We start from the raw sequence: 22626 nt of genomic DNA, 5'->3' as shown, positions 1-22626 counted from the left end.
TTCTGCCCACTGACATCCACGTTTTTCTTTTCTGTGACTCAGCTCCATAGATGTCGCAGAAATGGACGACAGTTACTCAGCTTCTAATTCATTGCTGTGCCTGAGCGTGTCATGTAGCTGTTGAGTCCACAGTGGGCTGGAAGGCTGGAAAAGCTACTGTGAGCCCAACCAGCGGGGTCCCGGCTCCTTGGAGATCATAGGCTGGTGGGGGAGACAGGCATTCATCAGAGAATCACATGGAAAAATACATGATTACACTGACCAAGCTGGGCGCCACGAAGGAGGTGATGCCTGGGGCTCCGAGAACCTGGCCCAGAGTCCCCTCTTGCCGGGAGAGGTCTGTGGGCTGGGGGTTTGGCGTGTGCTCAGTGACCAGTGAGGCTGACTGGGGACGGCAGTGGCTCAGGCAGGGACACGGGCTTCAGGAAACACCAGCTCACCGGATTATCCTGCAGGGCGGGGTGCTATGGATGGTCGGATGGAGAGGGAGGCTGGCCCGGTTGTGAAGGCTGGACTGCTGGGCGTGGGCTTCGGGCTTTGAGTCGGACTGGGGTCTGTCACCCTTGGAGAAGGTGAACCCTCAGACCGCCCCCTTGCCGCTTCAATTTCAGTGGGATTTCTAAGCTCCTTTCTTTTCAAGCATTCACCGATTTGGTGTCGGGATGCTTACCCAGGGATTTAGTTCAGAAGTTTTACTTTGGAAGTCTTTGCTTTGTTGTTTCTGCTACTTTTGTCTGTTTTGTCACGAATCCGTGAAAATATCCAAGACGGTCATTTGACACTCATGTACACAGCTCTCTTTGGGATGATATTCCTTCCCAGTCACTGCAGCCTGACGTTCCTAAATGTCCTGGGTATTTCGGTGCTGGGGGAAGTCAGCGCTCTAGGAGACGTGCTGTCCCCGAAGACTCTGGCCTGAGTGGTGATCACCGTGTACAGCCCAGAAGACCAGCCGGCAGGTCAGCCCTTTACGGCTCCCGTTTCTTCTCTCGCTCGCTCATCCCCTCTCCGACGGGTGTTCCCCGAGCACGTTCTCACCCAGAGCCTCTTTCCAGGCACTGCAGATGCTAAGATGGGCTAGGAGTGCTCCACGATCTCTGGACACTCGCAGTTCACAGAGAAGACAGACTCACAGACGGTCCCGGCAAGGTGGCACGGGGTGCGGGTGGCTGGGGACAGCACACTGCACAGGGTGGGAGGGGAGGGCTCCAGCTCTGCCTTCACCAAGAAGGCGTGGCCTCAGGCAGAAGGAGGAGCCAGAGGACGAGGGCGGGAGTCAGGTTCCCAGATAGACAGATAGATGTGGCCCCGTGGAATTAGGCTTTCCGGTTTATCCATCTGGGAGACGTGTAACGAGCAACGTGTCTTGCAGGCACTGTGCAGGTACGGCAGGGACCAAAGTAAAGTCCTTGTCCTCACAAGCTGTCCGTGGTCGGCGGGGACAGAAAATAAATAAAGATGAAATGTACGGAGGTGACGGGTCAGTGGGTCAAATGGGGAATGGCAAGGACTGCGTGAAGTAGATGCCTCGGGAACAGCCTTCCGGACAAGGTGGCATTGGAACAGGAAGCCCTGGAGGGAGCCATGAGGGTGGCATCCCCTCCTCCCTGGGAGAAGAATGGGGAGGCCTGTAGCATCTTGCTGCTAAAGAGAATCCGTGGCCTGGATTCTTGGCCCGAGCAGAAATACTCTCTCGAGCACGCCTCGCAGGTGGTTATTCCATTTCTACTTGGATATCCCATGGTCAATAGGAACCTTCATCCCTCGGAGTTTGTTGTGAGTTGAATTGTGTCCTACAGTTGTGTCCTTTAAGAATTGGGAAGTTTAGACACACACACACACACACACACACACACAGGGAGACACCCCCCCCCCGCACCGCCCCACAAAGACGGAGGCAGAGATGGAAGTGATGCCTCCACACGAGGGTTGCTGAGCACGGCATCCACACTGGCAGCCAGGAAAGGGGCACAGCCTCTTAGATTCAGAGGCAACCAGCCCTTGCAACATCTTGATTCTGGGCGTCGCAGCCTCGCTGGTTACAGCAGCCCTGGAGACAAGTACAGCTTCTCGTCGTTGTGTGGGTGGCTTGTACACCTTCGAAGTCCAGCCTGTTTTCATTTTTTTTTTTTAAGTTTATTCATTTATCTATTTTGAGAGAGAGACAGAGCTGGGGAGGGACAGAGGGACAGGGGGGGAGGGACTCCCAAGCAGGCTCCGTGACCAGCCCCGAGCCCGATGTGGGGCTCGAACTCACAGACTGTGAGATCGTGACCTGAGCCAAAGTCAAGAGCCAGACCCTCAACCGACTGAGCCACCCAGGCGCCCCTCCCTCTTGTTTTGATCCAGAAGTCTACATTCGTAGTTCTGTGTGAGCAGAACCAGCGAATCCGTGCACGTTGTGGCGTCATCCTGATACTATCCTCTGCAGGGACTCTCCCTCCCTCTTGTCATCTCATGGCCACTGCCTGCAGCCTGACCATCACCCTGTCTTCACTGGCCTGCGCTGACCTGACATCCATCCCTGAGCCCCGGTCCGTTCTCCACATACCAGCCAGGGTGGGGGAGGGGGATGCTTCCCACGGCCCTGACCACTTCCTGGAGGCCCCGTGCTGGCTTGCTCTTTCTTGGCAAAGTCCTGATCCTCGCCACAGCCCACAAGGCTCTGTGTCATCTGCCCAAGGCCGTTAGGCCTGGACTGTTGATATTTTGTGTGCATGTGATCACGATGACCAGATTTCTGTGAGGCGGTCATGAAGAAGACAGGAACCGGGGACAGTGATGGGAAGTGTAGGGAAGCGGATGTCAGGGGATTAAGAGGAAGACCTTTCTGTTTGAGCTCTCTGATCATGGGCAGCCTGCCTGGAGGAGCACTTAGCTCCCCATCACCGTGTGTGTTGCAGCACAGAGGCTGGGGGACTCCTTGGCAGGGAAGGTGTTGAGGAAATCTGAGCGTTGGCTGGAAAGATGATTTAGCAGACATCCGAGGTTTATGTTATCTCCTCTTTAAATGTTTCATCCTAAAGTTTCTTTCAGATGCTCTTCAGGTAGAGGAGTTTCAAGAGCTATCTATCTTCCTAGCTGGCTAGCTGTAACCCATCTGTCCGCTCATCCATGATCCATCCGTCCAGCCACCCACCCGCTAACCCACCAACCCAGCCACCAACCCATCCCTTCATACGTGTGTATATCCCACCCACCCATCCGTCCATCCATTCATCCGTACATGTATCCTTCCATCCACCTACCCTCCCATCCACCCACCTACCCTCCCATCCATCCACCCACCCACCCATTCACCCTCCATCCATCCCCCCATCCATCCATCCACCCACTCATCGATCCATCCACCCATGCATCCACCCACCCATTCATCCATCCACCCATACACCCACCTTTCCACCCATCTACCCACCATCCACCCACCCATCCATCCGTATACCCATCCATCCGTACATACGTACATGCATCCTTCCATCCACCTACCCTCCCATCCATCCACCCATCCATCCATTCACCCATCTATGTTTGTCATGTTTCCCTCTTATCTTCTTTTCTTTGTCATAAAAATGATATCAAGGAAGACTGGACAGACACAGACACAGCAACAACAATGTGAAATAACCTTTCTTAGCATCCGTTTTGTCTCAGGCACTAGCTAAGCGCTTTGCGCGTGTTGGTGTGACTGAAGCAGCAGGACAGAGGGTAGATCCGGAGCCACGTGTTATGGCTTCCAATCCCTGCTCTGCCACCTAATAGCTATGCTACTTTCAGTCAGGCATTTTAATTTTCCTGTGCCTCAGTTTCCTCACGTGTTAAAAAAAAGGTTAATCACCTACTTTATAAGGCTGTTATGAGGATTAGATGGGATGATGTTTGTAAAGCTATTAAAACAAAGCCTGTGCGTCAGAGGCACTGCTATTCATCCTCTTAATGGCCTTCATTTGACACAGTGATAATATTCTCATTAACCAGCCGGGAAACTAGGCTCAGAGACACCAAGGCGCACACGTGAGTCACCCAGCTCTGAAGGGACGATGCTAAGATTGGAAGCTGAGTGGCTGTGACTTCCAAGTTCATCGTGCTTTCAGACATAATGCGGTGTGCGCTGCCTTTTGCGACAAGGGGATTGGCGTGTGCCTGAAAGGGAGCTGGGAGGAACGTTCCGGAGGGATTTGAAGTGGGCAGAGGAGCGCTCACTCCTTTTGGTCTGTTGCAGAGCCGACTGGTGTGTGGGGCTGTGGCCAGTGCGGGGGCCAGGGGCGGGCAAGGAGAAGCTGGAGGCCGGCGGAGGGCGGAGGGCGGGCCCGACCCCACTTCTACACGGAGGGATCAGCAAGAGGAAAGACTGTCACAGAGGGAGCATGCAGACCGCCCATTCCTGGTAGCCTACAATCTGAGTTCTTACCAAACCAAAAGCGTATGGTTCATCGTAACTTTTAACTGATGTCTTGGCTCACGTACGATGACTACGTTTGCTCTGAGTTAGGCTCTCGTTACCGTTTTGACAATGAAGATACTCAGGAAGTATGTTCCCTGCTCAACTTGCATTGTCTAGGCCCTCGACATCACCAGTACGCTGATGTGATTTATGGTCCTGACATGGGATCCCCCTGCAGGACGACTTTCCGTGGAAATGGACTCCTAGGAAGAAAATTCCAGTTTCCCTAGTACTGTTTGCTTTTTGTGGGTCTGTTATGCCAACTCGAAGGTCCCAGATTTATATTGAAAAACGGCCATGGCTGATTTCTTTTTCCTTCTGGATTAATTACCCTCCAGGCCAGTGAGGTCTCTTTCACATTCAAGAGAACGTTTTCTGCCTTGTGTATCAAATCCGACCCTAATTTTGTTCTGACACCTTCCTCGCCGTTTGATGAGAACTCAATTAATTTTTTACATGAAATCAATAGGGGAAAAGACACTAATGTCATTCTCTTTTCTTTATCATCAGTAGCTAATCATCAGAGTCCTAATCAGTTCTGGGATAATTTAAGCTGGGCAGTTTCTTTGAGAAAGATGTTATCATAAGCAAGCCTGTTAAGAAACGATAATGGCTTACATTTATTAAGTGCCTCTTATGGGCTGGACATCATTCTGCACTCCGGGGTGAGTCTCTCATTTACAAGAGTATGTATATCGTTCGTACGGTGTAACAGAACTGGCCTGAGCAAATACACTCACCTTACGGTGCAGTGAAAACATATCATCTTTGTGACCTGAGAAAAATGAATATTCCCTGAGAACGCAGTGTTGGAATCCCACCAACTCCGCCAACTTGTAGTAAGAATTTCAGCCCAGCATGTGTGATTCACAGTGTCTCTGTCCCATGGAACCATTAGAGACTTGGGGGGGGAGGTGGAAATTTATGTGCATTTCATTAGAAACAATTTAAAATGCCGTAGGGGATGGTGGGAATTGCCTCCACAGCAATGGATCCAGTCCCGTATGTAGACGATGAATTCCTAATTCTTATTTTCCTCTCCTGTGGCCATTTGGGAAATTTAACAGATGAGAGTTGGCCTCATTAACTGCATGGCATTTTAATTGGTTTAAAGGCACATTTTTCTTTCCTTTGTGGCTTTGGGGACGCCCTGGCAGTTTTGACTGTTGCCTCTTCTGACAGTTTATCCATGGTGATTAACATTAAAACTGTTTGGACAGGAAGTGCTCATGAGATTGTCTTCCCGGGCAGTTGGGAAGGGCGAGCCGTGCGCGATATTCTATTCTGCCGCCTGTCCCCTGGGACAAGGTTAGCCAAGGAACTATGATTACTTAGAACCAATAAAATTTGAGACGCTACCCCGTGCGTTTTATATTTCTTACCTCTTTTAACCCTGAACACCACCCTGTGAGGGTGCCCCCCCTTATCCTCTGGGGGAGCTAAGTTCTTTCCCCAGGTCCCTTAACTGGTAGGTGGTTGGACGGCAGTGACCTACAGCGATGTCCTCTTGTTCATTCCAACCCCCGCGTACCTGGTAGAACACTGGGAGTTCACCCGACAGGCAGCCGCAACACTCTCTTGTGCAAGTTAATCAATGAACCAATGAATGAATGATGGATAGAGTGGTCGGGCAAGATGTAGGAGTTTCGTATTCAGCAGTAACAAATTACCACGAACTGGGTGGCTTCAACCAGCACAAATGCATTGTCTTCTAGTTCTGGAGGTCATAGTCCAAAACAGGCCTCCCCAAGAAAAGTCAGGGGGTCAGCTCTAGGGGAGAATCCGTTTCCTTGCCTTCTCCGGCTCCTTGAGACTTCCCCTCTCCCGGGCTCCTGGCCCGTCCTCCGTCTTCAGGGCTGATGACCCCGTACCCCCCACCCCTTCCTTCCTCTCCCGATCCCACTCATCTTCTGCCCCCTCCTCCCACTCTTAGAGACCCTTGTTATTTATCTCTCTACCATTAAGGTCAGCTGATGAGCCACCTTAATTTCATCCGCAACCTTGTTTCTCCTTTGCCACGTAACCCAGCGCATCCAGAGGTTCCGGGGATTAGGACGTGGATGTCTTCAGAGGACCATGAGCTTGCCTGCCACAAACAGCTTCATTAAAGATGTGAAATCTACTGTGTCTCTCTCAGCAGAGAAGTAATTTTTTTTCTGAGCCTGTGGAACATGGCCTCGTTCTTTGGATGTTTAACCCTGCACGCGCTTCTTTCTTGCTTTGTGACCTGGGACACTCAGCACACACACCTGCTCAGTGAGTAGTGGTGGAGAAAATGAGAGACGAAATGCCAGAGCTGTTACTTAAAAGTAGACTGATGAAGGGCGCCTGGGTGGCTCAGTCGGTTGAGTCTCTGACTCTTGATTTCGGCTTGGGGCATGATCTCACAGTTCGTGTGTTCGAGCCCTGTGTCGGGCTCTGTGATGACAGCGCAGAATCTGCTTGGGATTCCCTCTCTCCCTCTCCCTCTGCTCCTCCCCTGCTCGTTCTCCCTTTCTTTCTCTCTCAAAATAAAAAAATAAACCTTAAAAAAAAAAAAGGCTGATCGGGTTATGTCTAAAGGACACAGGAGCTAGTTTGACCTGAGACGGAAAAATTTGAGCACCAAAAAGAATTATCACTGCAGTTGATTGAAACCCACCAGATACATAAAAATTTGTAATTTCACAATGATGCAGGACAGGAGGAGGGGGTGTTCCTAGGTCCAGGTAAACACTTGGACTCAAAAGACTCCCATAAGCTACACTTGACCCCGTGTAAGCAGATGGCCAGAGGGGCAGGAACATGGCTTGCCACGAGGACATCAGGCATTCTTCCGTGGGTGTCCTTGCCCCAGGTCACATTGTGGACTACGTCGCTGTCTGGGAGGTGTTTTCTCGCCAGGCAACACAGCTCAGTGCAAGGAGATGTAATCCACATCAGGGCTCAGGTGGGAGCCTTCCTGTCTTAAAAGCTTCATACCCCACAGGAGCCAGAATCTCCTGTAACAACTCACAAGCATAGCTTCCAGGGTCCCCCCACAAGGGACATCCCCAGTTCCCAGAGTCACTTCCCTTGAGGAGGTCCAGAGTGTGACTTCCCTGCTAGACATTCATGGCTCATGTACAGGTGCCCCCATCCAGATGTGATCTATCAATCAGGTGTCATTTGCCCCATAAGCCATGCTGCCTGGTAACATATTTCATATTCTTCTTCTTGTGAGTTTCCCAGTAGAAGTTATCCAAAGCTCAGATTCTCAGGGATTTGGCAAAAGTTTGAGCATCCTTTTGTTTTCAAATACCAAAACAAAATAAAACAAAATAAAAACAAAATAAGGAAACAAACAAAAAAAAGAAAAACACGGGCCCAATCTCATTTGTCACCATTGGAAGTTGCTGTGACATCAGTTGTAATTAGCAAAGAATCAAACATCCATTCTGTCTACAGACTTTATGTCAGAACAACTGGATTGTTTGAAGACTGTCAGCTTTATGAATGTGGAAGTGATAGAATTACAAAATGAACATTTTCCAGCCCCTAATGAAATCGTGGATCTAAGTTAACAGTTGCACTTGGATGCTAAAACGATTAGGTGAAGGTTGATAGACTTTGTGATGCAGGGATCATGCTGGCACTTACTTGAACCTCCTGATCGCTCTTAGAACTTAGCCATCCCTTGACCTTATAGGAAGCATATGGTGCCACTTACAGGCTATTTTGGAAAACAAATTAAGTCTGATTCTAATCAAGATATGAGATGTAACTAGTACTTTACAGGAAATACAGAGGAGAGAGGAACAGTGACACCCCATGGAAAGAAGGTGGAGCATTCTGCAGGATGAATAATCTAGCTCCCCCAACAAACCAATGGCATAAAAGAGAAAAGGGAGGGCAGAAAAAAGTAGATTTAACTGACATTGTGGGATTTTTTTTTTTGTTCTTGGTTTTTTTTTTTTTTGAGTTTATTTACTTTGAGAGAAAGAGAGAGAGGGAGGAGAGAACAAGCAGGGGAGGGGCAGAGAGAGAGAGAGAGAGAGAGAGAGAGAATCCCAGGCAGACACTGCCCTGTCAGTGGAGAGCTTGATGTGGTGCTTGAACTTAGGAACTGTGAGATCATGACCTGAGCTGAAATCAAGAATCAGACACTTAACTGACTGAGCCGCCCAAAAACTCTTTACATTGATAGTTACTGTGGGACTATTTTAGGTTTTGAATTTTTCAAGTAACCCAAATGTGCAACACTAGAAAAATGGTTAAAAATCATGGTACATCGCAAAATGAACTATTTTGCAACCACTGTAAAGGAAACTTTTATGGCTTTAAAACAATTTTTTTTTAACATTCATTTTTGAAAGACAGAGACAGAATGCGAGCTGGGGAGGGGCAGAGAAAGAGAGAGGGAGAGAGAGAGAGAGAGAGAGAGAGAGAAAATCCGAAGCAGGCTCCAGGCTCTGAGCTGTCAGCACAGAGCCCGACTTGGGCCTTGAACCCATGAACTGTGAGATCTGACCTGAGCCGAAGTCAGACACTGAACCGACTGAGCCACCCAGGCGCCTCAAACTTTTATGACTTTTAAACACCACTGGAAGTTTCCTGTTACAGTGCTAATTGAAAAAAAAAAAAAAGGACAGAATTGTTTTTGCATCAATGTAAATGGTGTGCAAACATGGAGAAGTGTAGGCTTAGAGAAACAAACTGGAAGCAAATACAGCCAAATGCCTTCATTGGTTGTGTTGAAATATTGGTCTTACAGTAAAGGAAGTCTTTTTCTGTTTGTCTTTGTTATCCACACTCTTCATCATGAGCATTAATTTTTCTATGCATCCTTTTATAGCTATATAGAGGTATGATGAACATATGGTAAAATTCACCCGTATTAAGAGTATAATCTGACACATTCCTGTAAAGGATCGAGTCATGCGACCACCACCACAATCAAGTTCTAGAACCTGGGACCCTGTGATGCATCTCATTGATTTTTCTTGAGTAGACTTTATTGTTACAGCAGTTGTAGATTTACAGAAAAATTGAGAAGACAGTAAGGAGAGTTCCCCCCCCCCCACACTGTACACAATCTCCCCCGTTGTCAGCAGGTTACATGGTTATGGCACACTTACTACAATCAATGAGCCAATGTCGGTCCATTCTTCACCAAAGTCCGTACTTCATTCAGATTTCCCTAGATTGTCTTTTATTTTTCTTTTCAAATTTTTATTTAAGTTCTAGTTAGTTAGCCAACAGCGCAATATTGGTTTCAGGGGGGAGAATTTAGGGATTCATCACTTCCATACAATACCCAGTGCCCATCCCAACAAGCGCCTTCCTTAATACACATCATCCGTTTACCCATCAGCCCACCCACTTCCTCTCCATCCACCCTCAGTTTGTTCTCTGTCGTTAAGAGTCTCTTGTGGTTTATTTCCCACTCTTCTCTTTTTTTCCCCCTTCCCATAGGTTTATCTGTTTTGTTTCTTAAATTCCACATAGGAGTGAAATCATATGATATTTGTCTTTCTCTGACTGAGTTATTTCGCTTAGCATTATACACTCTAGCTCCATCCACGTCATTGCAAATGGCAAGATTTCACTCTTTTTAATGGCTGAGTAATATTTCATTATATATATATATATATATATATATATATATATATATATATATATATATATACACATATACCACATCTTCTTTATCCACTCATCAGTAAGTGGAAATTTGGGCTCTCTCCATAGTTTGGCTGTTGTTGATAGTGCTTCTATAAACATTGGGGTGCATGTACCCCTTTGAATCTGTATTTTTATTTTTATATCCTTTGGGTAAATACCTACTAGTGCAGTTGCTGGATCATGGGGTAGTTCTATTTTTAACATTTTGAGGAACCTCCACACTGTTTTCCACAGTGGCCGCACCAGTTTGCATTCCCACCAACAGTGCAAGAAGGTTCCCCTTTGCCTGCGTCCTCGCCAACATCTGTTGTTGCTTGTGTTGTGAATTTTAGCCATTCTGACAGGTGAGGTGGTATCTCATCATGGTTTTGATTTGTATTTCTTTGATGATGAACGATATTGAACGTCGTTTTCATGTTTCTGTTAGTCATCTGGATGTCTTCTTTAGAAAAATGTCTATTCGTGTCTTCTGCCCATTTCTTCACTGGATTATTTGGTTTTTGTGTGTTGAGTTTGGTAAGTTCTTGATAGGTTTTGGATATTAACCCTTTGTGAGATATGTCATTTGCAGATATCTTCTCCCATTCCCATAGGTGGCCTTTAAGTTTTGTTGATTGTTTCCTTCACTGTGCAGAAGCTTTTTATTTTGATGAGGTCCCAGTAGTTCATTTTTGTGTTTGTTTTTCTTGCCTCCAGAGATGTGTCTAGTAAGAAGTTGTTCTTGCTGAGGTTAAAGAGGTTGCTGCCTGCCTGTGTTCTCCTCTAGGATTTTGATGGTTTCTTGTCTCACATTGAGGGCTTTCATCCATTTTGAGTTTATTTTTGTGTATGGTGTAAGAAAGTGGTCCAGGTTCATTCTTCTACACGTTGTTGTTGAAGTGACTGTCTTTTTTCCATTGGATGTTCTTTCCTGCTTCGTCAAAGATTAGTTGACCACATAGTTGTAGGCCCATTTCTGGGTTTTCTGTTCTGTACCATTGATGTATGTGTCTGTTTTTGTGCCAGTACCATACTGTCTTGATGATTACCGCTTTGTAATATAGCTTGAAGTCCTAAATCGTGATGCCTCCCACTTTGCTTTTCTTTTTCAGAATTGCTTTGACCATTCGGGGTCTTTTGTGGTTCTATACAAATTTTAGGATTGTTTGTTTTAGCTCTGTGAAAAATGCTGGTGGTGTTTTGATAGGGATTGCATTAAATGTGTAGATTGCTTTGACTAGTGTAGACATTTTAACAATATTTGTTCTTCCAGTCCATGAGCATGGAATGTGTTTCCATTTCTTTGTGTCCTCTTCTATTTCTTTCCTCCGTGTTCTGTAGTTTTCAGAGTACAGATCTCTTACCTCTTTAGTTAGGTTTAATCCTAGATATCTTACTGTTTTTGGTGCAATTGCAAATGGGATCGATTCCTTGATTTTTTTCGTTATTGTTGTATAGAAATGCAACAGATATCTGTACATTGATTTTATATCCTGTGACTTTGCTGAATTCATGGATTAGTTCTGGCAGTTTTTTGGTGAAGTCTTTTGGGTTTTCTACATAGAGTATCATGTCGTCTGCAAATAGTGAAGTTCGGCTTCTTCCTTGTCGATTTCTTTTTGTTGCCTGATTGCTGAGGCTAAGACTTCCAGTACTGTGTTAAATAGTGATGGTGAGAGTGGACATCCTTGTCTTGTTCCTGACTGTAGGGGAAAGGCTCTCAGTTTTTACCCCGTTGAGGATGATACTAGCTGTGGGTCTTTCGTATATGGCCTTTAAGATGTTGAGGTTATGTTCCATCTATACCTACTTTGTTGAGGGTTTTCTTTTATCAACAATGGATGTTGTATCTTGTCAAATCCTTTTTCTGCATCGGTTGAGGGGATCATATGGTTCTTATCCTTTCTTTTATTCATAAAACGGTGTATCGTGTTGATTGATTTGCAAATATTGATTTGCTCTTGCAGCCCAGGAATAAATCCCACTTGATCATGGTGAATCATTCTTTTAATTTACTGTTGGATTCGATTGGCTGATAGTTTCTTGAGAGTTTTTGCATTCATGTTTATCAGGGATATTGACTAGTACTTCTCCTTTTTAGTGGGGTCTTTATGTGGTGTTGGAATCAAGGTAATGCTGGCTTCTTACAATGAGTTTGTAAGTTTTCCATCCATTTGTAATTTTGGGGGGAACAATTTGAGATAAATAGGTATTAACTCTTCTTTAAATGTCTGATAGAATTCCCCAGGGAAGCTATCTGACTCAGGACTCTCGTTTGTTGGGAGATTTTTGATTACAGGTTCAATTTCCTTGCTGGTTATGGGTCTGTTCAAATTTTCTATTTCTTCCTGTTTCAGTTTTGGTAACTTGTGAGTCTAGGAATTTATTATCCATGTCTTCCAAATTGCCCAGTTTGTTGGCAGGATCACCGCTAAGCCAGGCACGACCCCGGTGGTGTCGGACTTCTAAAGCTTCAGGTTTTGTGCTCTGCTGTTGCTAATACCTTTTGGTAATCTCCGTAAGCAGGGTTCCCTCCCCACCACTCCCAAAACCCGCAGTTCTTATCTCTCCCAAATCAACCCTCTGCAGCTCCTACTTTCCACGATTCTACTTGTAGACTTGCAGTTTTGTTCTCTTAGTCCTCAGATTGATTTCTTGCGTGCTCAGAATGATTTGATACTTACCCAGCTGTGTTTGAGGGACGAGGCAAGCTTAGGGTCCCCCTGCTCCTCGGCCGTCCTAACTTCTCCCTAGTTTTTCTAATGTCCTTTTTCTGTTCCAGGATCCCATCCGGGGCACCGTATTACTTTTAGTTGTTACTTCCACGAGATGACTTTGAATCAGAACAAAGTAAAATCGGCTTTATGTTAAAATCCCCCGGATATATTAACTGTCCATTTTTCCCTTGGCCTCCTCATTGTGGTTGAAGCGTTACTTGTTGACAAAGACCAGGCCTTATATTAGTTGTATTCCTGGTAGTTTCCAGCCTGGCACCCTGCAAACTGACTACTGAAGAATCTGCTAATTTGGCCTCTGGCCGACAGTAACAGGCTGGAGCAGGAGGGAGGAAGAGGAGGAGGAAAAAGGGAAAAAGAAAGGCGTTACCTACAAATCGTTCAAAACTTCAGAGCTCTGAGGGACCTTCGGTGTCTGCTGTGACTTCACGGAGTGGACTGCTCTTGGCTTTTGTGTCCCCCAGGTTGGAGATTGCAACCCTGAATCGGGCCGACTCAGCCCTGGAGGCTTGTCGAACCCAAATCAGCAGAGATATCATCGCCCTTCTGCTGAAGAATCTGACCAGCGCTGGCCACCTCTCCCCCCAAGTAGAGAGGAGGATGGGCTCCGTTTTCAAAACGCAGTTTCTGTTGCTGGAGAAAGAAATACAGGAGGAGTATGATCGGAAGATGGTGGCATTGACAGCTGAATGTGACCTGGAAACGAGAAAGAAGACAGAGAACCAGTACCAGAGGGAGATGGCGGCAATGGAAGAAGCAGAAGAATTGCTGAAACGTGTCAGTGAGAAGGTAAGGCAGCTTTGAAAGGAAGGCTTCACTCTCCTGTCTGCTTTCTCTCAGGGATTCATCATTTATCCATCCGTCTGCCCGTCCATCCGCCCATTCACTCATCACCCATCCATCTATCCATCCACCCACTCACCCCCCCATCCACCTGTCCATCCACCCATCCATCTGTGCATCCACCACCCTTCCATCCACCTGTCCATCTATATACCCATTCATCCATCTACCTATCACTCTTTTAATCCACTCATCTATCCACCCATCCATCCATCTACCCACCACCCTTCCATCTACCCATCCATCCATCCATCTATCCTTTCACCCACCCACCACCCTTCCATCCACCCTTCCATCTATACATCCATCCACCCATCCATCCATCTACCCACCACCCTTCCATCCACCCATCCACCCACCCATTCACCCATCTACCCATCCATCCATCCTTTCACCCACTCACCACCCTTCCATCCACCTGTCCATCTATACATCATCCATCCATCCATCCACCCATCCATCCATCTACCCACCACCCTTCCATCCACCCATCCATCTATACATCCATCCACCCATCCATCCATCTACCCACCACCCTTCCATGCACCCATCCACCCACCCATTCACCCATCCACCCATCCATCCATCCTTTCACCCACTCACCACCCTTCCATCCACCTGTCCATCTATACATCATCCCTCCATCCATCCATCCATCCCTCTACCTACCATCCTTCTGTTCACCTCTCCATCCACCCACCCACCACCCTTTCATCCACTTGTCCGTCCATCCATCCATCCATCCATCCATCTAGAATTTATTTAGAAAGGATTTATTGATCACTTACTGTCTCCATGCACTGGGCTAGGCAGTGAAGTACAGAGGAAAATGAGACATGGTTCTTGAGTTCAAGAAGTTCACAGTTCAATGAACGATCTTCACGTTTAGAAGGTGTGACCTCATCCAACTATTTGAGAATAGAGATGTGTTCACAGTGCTGTGGGAGGTCATGGGGAGAGTAGAAAGCATGCATCCACAGAGAGCGTGGCCCAGGGAGGTGGTGACGTCAGCGTGTGTGGGAGTCCGTCTGGGCTGCGTGGTGCTAGACGGCGGAGCCCTCCAGCACCAGCTCCATTGTCAGACAGACCTAGACTCCCTTTGCAGTATATTGCGGTTCGGCCCCTGGGGGCCTGGATGAGCCTGCCTGGCTGTGAACCAGGGCTGAGGGCGCCCCCTCTCAGGGTGACTGGGAGAGGTGATGCAGGAAAAGTAGCCAAGAGGTGTTGGCTGCCCCAAGCTCAGTGCACAGTGCTCAGCTCTGAGAGTTCTGACCCTCGGCCTTCCCAGGGCTGGCTTCTGTTGACCAGAGATCAGTTCTCATTTCTCTAAGAAACCTGTCAGTTTGTGTTTTGAGAGGAATCATACTAGAGTTCTTCACTGAGTGCATCCAGTCAAGCCTGATACCTGCCTTCCTCTGTGAAAGAGGCTCAGTCCCTGGGACTTGAGCCCCCATTTCCTGGTCTAGAAATCGGTCATCCTCAGGAGGTCTAATACCTATTTAGGAAGGAACAGGCTTCTGAACAGCTAACTCCTGTTCCCCAGCCTGCCGGCCATGCCCAGATTCCCCTGGACGTGGACAAACAGGGCCCACAGCTTGTGGCCCTCCGGTGGTCATCTGTTGTCGGCCTGCAAGCTGGGTGGTGATGAAAAGAGGCGAGATTCATGCCTTGCCCCCGGGGTCCCCCTCCCCTTAACATGCATCTCGTTTTAGGGTGATGCTCATTTTCTGCTCGGCTCCTGTATGAACTTCCTGTGACTGCTATAACAAATTACCACAGATTTAGTAGCTTAAAGCAAGATATTTTCATTCTTTGACAATTCTGGGGGCCAAAAGTCCTAAATCAAGGTGTCAGCCGTGCATACGCTTCAGAAGTCTCTAGGGGAAGGTCCTTTCTTGTCCCTCCCAGCTTCTGGTGGCTCCAGGCACTCCTTGGCTGGTGGCCACATCACTCCAGTCTTGACTTCTGTCTTCACATGCACTCTTTTAGCCCGGGATGTCATCTCTTCTGTCTCTTGTAAGGGCACTTGTCTTTGGAGTTAGGGCTCACCCAAACAGCCCAGGATGGTCCCATGAGATCCTTAACTTAATTACATCTGCAAAGATCCTCATTCTGAATAGAGTTACATGCACAGGTTCTGGGTTAAGATGTGGTTTTGTGTCTGGCAGGGGTTGGGGGCACTCCTCAGCCACCAGCTTCCTGCCGGCTGACCCTGCTCTCTGACCTCCCTCCATGACTGTGCTGGTCAACACCAAGTTTCTCTAAGCCACGTGCTTTTGAAGATGGTGCTGAGCTCACAGAGCAGTGATTTGACCCCTAAACCATCGCACAGCTCGTCTTTCTCTTCTCTCCTAGATTTGTTATCATTTTTGTTCCTATGAAAATAATACACGTTCTAGGAAAGAGGCTTGGAAAGTACTAGAAAATAGGAGACAGCAAACTAGACCCATGAGCCCAGCCTGTTTTTGTCTGGCCCGTGGATTGAGAATGTGTTTTTACATTTTTATATTTTTTTAATTTTTTAACATTTATTTATTTTTTGAGAGACAGAGCATAAGCAGGGGAGGGGCAGAGAGAGAGGGAGACACAGAATCCGAAGCAGGCTCCAGGCTCCGAGCTGTCAGCACAGAGCCCGACATGGGACTCGAACTCACGAACCACAAGATCGTGACCTGAGCTGAAGTCAGTCGCTCAACCTACTGAGCCCCCCGGGAGCCCCTGTTTTTACATTTTTAAAGGATGGTGAAAACTAAAAGCAAAGCAAGAAAAAAAAAGTAGAAGGATAGGATGTGTGACAGCAAACCTTAAAAGATTTATCTGGCCCTTCACAGAAAAGTTTGCCAACTCCAGCTCCAAAGCATAAAAAGAGAAACCTTGAAAAAAAAAAGTGGCACCCCCTTTGCCATCCAAGGTAGACATTCATTCAGTCTGGTTTTTTTTGAGTTCCTACTGTTGCCTGACCCCAGAGATTTCAGCATCCATTTTGGCCTTTTGCTTTCTATATGTATGTTTGTTCATTTATTTTGAGAGGGAGAGCAAGTGCATCAGCAGGGGAGGGGCAGAGGGACAGGGAAAGAGAGAATCCCAAGCGGGCTCCGTGCTGTCAGCGCAGAGCCCGACGTGGGGCTCGAACTCACGAACTGTTGAGATCGTGACCTGAGGTGAAACCGACGGTCAGACGCTTAACCGACTGAGCCACCCGGGCACCGTCTCTATTTTTTTTTAACAAAGTACAGTTTAGGCAGTTCATAAAATTGCGTATGTTGCTTGTTCCCGCTTAATATCACGGTGTAAATGTTTTCTGATCTTATTAGACGCTCCCACACTTCGCGCTCGCCGCATGCAGGTGTGGTTCTAAGCACGGCGCGTAGACCTCGTCACATCTTCACACCCCCTGAGTGAGGTGGGAATTGATAGGATCCCACTTTTATAGCTGAGGAAACGGATTTGGAGAAGGTCACCTGCCCGAGGACACGTGGGTGGGGCCAAGACGCAGAGCCGCCAGGCAGCGAGCACCAACCCCGCACCTCCCTGCAGCCATGGTGCCATACCCCCCTGCTGCCCTGTGCCAGGCTAACCCATCCTGCTGCCTCCTACCTTTAGCTCCCTCCTACCTTTAGCTCCCAGAAGGCTGCCTACAACAATGTGGTTGTAAGTGTTGCCTCATTATTGGCGCAGGTAGTTGGGGTCCTGAGAAGGGATGGTGGGACAAGCGTGTTCCTGCCTGGCCTCACTCCCCAATCTGCTGGCCCGCAGCAGGAGGCTGCCATCGCTCTGGGTCCTTTGGGTCACCCTGTTCAGAAACCGGTCGCCTTGCTTGAGCCAGTTCGCTTCCAAAAATAGCATCTGAACGGCAAAAGTCTTCCCTTCTGGTCCGTGCAAGCCACTCCCTGTTAACAAAAACTACCAGTGACCTCGTAACTTACCTATATGTTTATCACAGTCGTCTTTAAAGAAAATGCGTGAAAATATTTTGGGCATATGATTCCATTAAGAACTAGTTTTCTATTTAAAAAAATTTTTTAATGTTGTTTACTTTTGTGAGAGAGAGAGATAGGGTGTGAGTGGGGGAGGAGCAGAGAGAGAGGGAGACACAGAATCGGAGGAAGCAGGCTCCGGGCTCCAAGCCGTCAGCACAGAGCCCGATGTGGGGCTCGAACTCACGGACTGCGAGATCATGACCTGAGCCGAAGTCGGACGCTCAACTGACTGAGCCACCCAGGAGCCTCATAAATCCAGGCTTCGAGCTTCTTTTAAAAAATGGGGAGATGTGCCGCGGTGCGTCTGTGTTCTTGCAGAGCCCCCGTTGGTGGGCTGAGCAGTGGGTGGCCCGTAGGCAGGGCTTCTCTCCATTGTGCCCACTCTCCACTACCCCTTAGCGCCTCTCATACCAGGACACCTCACTCGCTTCTATATGCTCACCTGCTCGATAGGCCCTTGGTGGGGGGCTCCCCTGCTTTACAGCATAGCCTTCTCATCTGTGCCCCAGGAGGACTGAGCTCGGTCAGGGGGTGAACACATTTCTGCAGGTCTCTGGACCCTGAACGCAGGAGGGCAGCGTAGATGGAAGCGAGGGGGGCTCGCATCAAAATTGGTTTTAGTGGGCGCCCGGGTGACGCATTCGGTTAAGTGACCGACGTTGGCTCAGGTCCTGACCTCACAGCTGGTGAGTTCGAGCCCCGTGTCAGGCTCTCTGCTGACAGCTCGGAGCCTGGAGCCTGCTTCGGATTCTGTGCCTCCCTCTCTCCCTGCCCCTCCCCTGCTCGCTCGCTCGCTGTCTCTCTCAGAAGTAAACATTAAACATTCTTAATTGGTTTTAGGGAATGCTTCGCTACGACACGAGCATATCATTGCTTCGTGCCTTATTCTTCAGAAATGTAATTCTGAACAAGGACAGATAACTTTATTTTAGGGTTTCCGTGATGCGGGTGCACTCTACATATGTCCTGACTGCGAGAAGCCATGTGGATTTCACCCGATGTTTCACTCCTGTTAATTAAAATAAATTGGGGTGTGCGGCTTGAATTTCACACTGTCAGGAAAAGAAGGTCACTTTGATGAGTGAATCAGCCTAACTGGGCACCAGCTCCTGTCTCAGCAGCAGATCGTCCTGTGGTGCCCACACCCCCTGACTGTGGGTGAGCTGCATTCTCTAATTCAGATGAAAGCTGTGAATAACCACTTCTGTCCAGAAGAGTGGCTCACAGAAGTCTGATCCGATCCTTTTTGTACAATCAGCTTTTTTGTTTAATGTTTTTATTTATTTTTGAGACCGAGACAGAGCATGAGTGGGGGAGGGGCAGAGAGAGAGAGGGAGACACAGAATCCAAGGCAGGCTCCAGGCTCTGAGCTGTCAGCACAGAGCCCCACGCGGGGCTCGAACCCACGAACCGTGAGATCATGACCTGAGCTGAAGTCAGACACTTAGCCAACTGAGCCACCCAGGTGCCCCTATACGATCAGCTTTTAAAACAAGACCGTGTGTTTTCTGGTGGCCGAGGCAAACCGTTGATACGGGGGTGGTCCCTGGAGATGTGGCCAGGAGGACGCGTGTGGAGGTCCGTGACCTCGGGGGGCTGTGGCTGCTGCTCTTCACAGATGTGGGGTGTCGTTGCACCCCGAGGGCAGGGATTGTCCTGGGTGGGCTGCTGGGCTTTTGGGGAGCCCTGTGTAAATAACACTCTTCTATCTGGGCCAGATTCTGAGCAAATTCAAACGTAAGGAACAAGAACTAGAAAGGCAGAAGCGCATCTGTGTCACCTTTATAGGCTTTTGCGAGTGATCGGAAGCACAGCGGTAGGTCTGGGCGCCTGGCCACATGGGTCACTGAGAACACAGAGCATTGGCGGGCATACGGTGGTCCCTGCTTAGCCGGAGGGGCTACAATACAGCCCTCTCCCTCTGTCCCCATCCCCCTTCTGCCTCCCCTCCATTTAGCCTACACAGCCACCACCCAACCCCTCCTGCCACCTGAGACCATGGTCTCTTGACCTTGACCCCTGGGATGGCTGTGCTCTCTGCCTCACGGACACGGGCACCTTCCCCTGACTTTGCTCCAACGTCTATGGCTGCAGAACACAGAGCCCGAAGATTCTGGTTTCACCTCCTCTCCTCTCCTGGCACGGGTAGGAGCTGGGGAGAGACCCTCAGCTTCCCGGAGCTCGTGTGACTTCACCTGTGAAGTGGACTGTGTTCATTTTCTGTCCCAAATCGCCACACGTCTAGCAACTTCACATCACACCCACTGACCATTGTTTCTGCGTCCGGGAGTCTGGGCACAGTTTAGCTGAGTTCTCTGCAGGGTCTCAGAGGCCTGCCGTCTGGGCCTCAGCTGGGCTGCCTTCTCTGGAGCTTGGGGCCCTGGTCCCAGCTCTTCGGTCGTGCACAGAATTCACCTTCTTGCAGTGTGGACTCGGGCCCTCAGCTCTTGTAGGTTTCCCTTCTCCACATACTGTTCTTCTTAAGAGGCTGCTCGCTTCTCCCAAGGCCAGCAGAAGAGCGTCTCTGCTCAGGAAGGCCCAGCGCATCTTTCCAGAATGCTCACCTCCTGTATTCAGGCCCACCCAGGATCCTTCCCCCCCCCCCCCCCCCCCGGTTAACTTCAAGTCAACTGATCAGGGACCTCCGTTACACCATCAAGACCCGTTCACTTTTGCCACGTAATAACCAAGTCATAAGGCGACGGTCCTGTCAGGTTCAGAGTTCATGTCCACACCCAAGGGGGAGGGACCTATATGATGTGTATGCCACGGGGCCAAAGAAGCTGGGACCATCTTAGAAGTCTGCTCCCCAGGGGGAATTAATTACACTCTCCTCCTGGGATGTGGGTCTCTTCTGGTAGTGGGATGTGAAGGCAGCAGGAACTCAGCATAGGTGTGTCTTTTCCTTCCTTCCTTCATAATGACCACAAGGAATGCAGGTCTCCAGTGGCCGTTTCTTAACTACCCTGCCTCCTTTTTTTACCCAAATCAGCTCAACTTTGGCCTGATTGCTGGTATTTTCCTCTTCAATTGAGTTAAGAATGAAAGATGATGGAAATAAGCCCGAGAGCCTAACAGCACAATCCATTAATGTTTCCATTCTGCAAGCTATTTTCGGGCACTTTGATTTGCAGATTTCTATCCCTGTGAATTTTCTGCTTTGAGATTGTTCTGAAAAACATTAAGATAACGGTGAAGGACAGGTTGCAGCAGTATTTCCCAGAGCTTAGCAGCCTTATCATTGCCAGCTTGGGACATGTGTGTGCGTGTGTGTGCGTGTGTGTGCATGTGTGTGCATGTGTGTGCGTGTGTGTGTGTTGCCATGTGAGTGTACAGGTGCTGTGTGTGCATGAATCGATCTGTGTGCACACATTCGTATGCACTCTGCATTGCAATATGCATGTGTGTGCATGTGCATACATGTATTCACTGTGTGTTGCTGTGTGTATATATACTTGCTGTGTGCACACGCGTGTATGCATATGCATGTGTGTGCACACGTGTATGCACTGTGTTGCTGTGTGCATGTTGTAGATGTGTGCACCTGTGTGTATGCATTGCGCATTGCTGTGTGCATGTATGCATGTGTGTGTGCATGCATGCACATGCACTAAGTATTATGTGTATGTATATTTGCTGTGCGCATGTGCATACATGCATGTGCACATGTGTGTTCTGCACTGTGTGTTGCTGTGTGCATGTGTTTGGTGTGTGCATCTGTGTGCATGGATGCATGTGCATGTGTGTGCGTGCATGTGCACGTGTGTGCGTGTATGCATTTGAACATGTGCGTATGCACTGTGTTGCTGTGTGCATGTGTGTTTGGTATGTGCGCGTGTGTGTACCTGTATGCATGTGCACGTGCGTATGCATTGCGCATTGCTGCGTGCATGTGTGCACGTGTATGTGTGTGCATGCATGCGTGTGCACTAAGTATTGTGTGTGTGTATATTTGCTGTGCGCATGTGCATATGTGCATGTGCACTTTGGTCTTGTGCACTGTGTGTTGCTGTGTGCCTGTGTTCGGCGTGTGCACGTGGGTGGCTGGACGCACGTGTGTGCGCGTATGCATTTGAACGTCCGGATATGCACCGTGTTGCTGTGTGCACGTGTGTGTGTGTGTGTGTGTGTGTGTGCACTTGCATGTGGCACGGGCGTGCCCGGGCGTGCCTGTTTGATGAGTAATCTCTCACGTCATGCCTCCCTTTCCCCGCAGTGGGCTGTGGAGTGCAACGGCCTCCTGCGGACCCTGCACGGCCTGGAGCAGGAGCACCTCAGGAGGTCCCTGGCTCTGCAGCAGGAGGAAGACTTTGCCAAGGCGCACAGGCAGCTGGCCATTTTCCAAAGAAACGAACTGCACAATATCTTCTTTACCCAGATACAAAGTGCCATTTTCCAAGGGGAACTGAAGCCAGAGGCGGCGAAAACGCTGCTGCAGGATTACTCCGAAATACAGGTGAGGCCTCACATCGGCTCGCGGTGAGGGAAGAGTGACTTCCCCGCCCCGTCTCTCGGGGGTTTCTCCTCTGCCGGAGTGAGTCCCGTCTCTTCCTTTCTCTTCCTTTCGGTTGCATACAGTGAACTGACCGCCTTTTCCTTCCTCCCCTTGACGTGTGCGTGAGTTGCCAGTAAACCGGGCAGTCGGTGGCTTGAAGCCCAGGCCGGGGACGCCGGCTGACTCGGATTTGAATTCCTGTCCCACCAGCCGTCAGCTCTGCGAATGGAGGCAAATTGCCTGACTCCCCCGATCCCGTTCCCTCAGCCTGCAGAATGGGGGTAATAGAGCAGATTCATGGAAGAGCCTGTGCCTGGCACGTTATACCCTTAATATATATACAGCAGTTAAAAATCTATAAATACACGTGTGCGTGCACGTGTGCGTGCATCCGTGTGTACCTGGGGTTTACTCTCCGTGGATACTCCCGGGTGAATCCGTGTGTTTGCGTGTGAGCCTCGGTGTGAATGTTACTAATCCCGATGGAATAAAGTCCCGAACATCAATGGG

The 22626-nt window shown here is 48.7% G+C and overlaps 1 protein-coding gene across 1 annotated transcript in view; it reads left to right on the top strand.

The window, feature by feature from the left end:
- Positions 1 to 22626, top strand: part of EVC2 (EvC ciliary complex subunit 2) — a 134931-nt gene that overhangs the window by 59985 nt on the left and 52320 nt on the right. Inside the window, exons 11-12 of the mRNA XM_042936925.1 lie at positions 13263 to 13587; positions 21838 to 22077. Coding sequence (XP_042792859.1) covers positions 13263 to 13587; positions 21838 to 22077 — 565 coding nt within the window. The remainder of the gene's footprint in view (positions 1 to 13262; positions 13588 to 21837; positions 22078 to 22626) is intronic.

Source organism: Panthera leo, chromosome B1, assembly GCF_018350215.1.
Source record: "Panthera leo isolate Ple1 chromosome B1, P.leo_Ple1_pat1.1, whole genome shotgun sequence".
In the NCBI taxonomy this organism is placed as follows: Eukaryota; Metazoa; Chordata; class Mammalia; order Carnivora; family Felidae; genus Panthera; species Panthera leo.
This window is presented reverse-complemented; position numbering and strand designations above follow the sequence as displayed.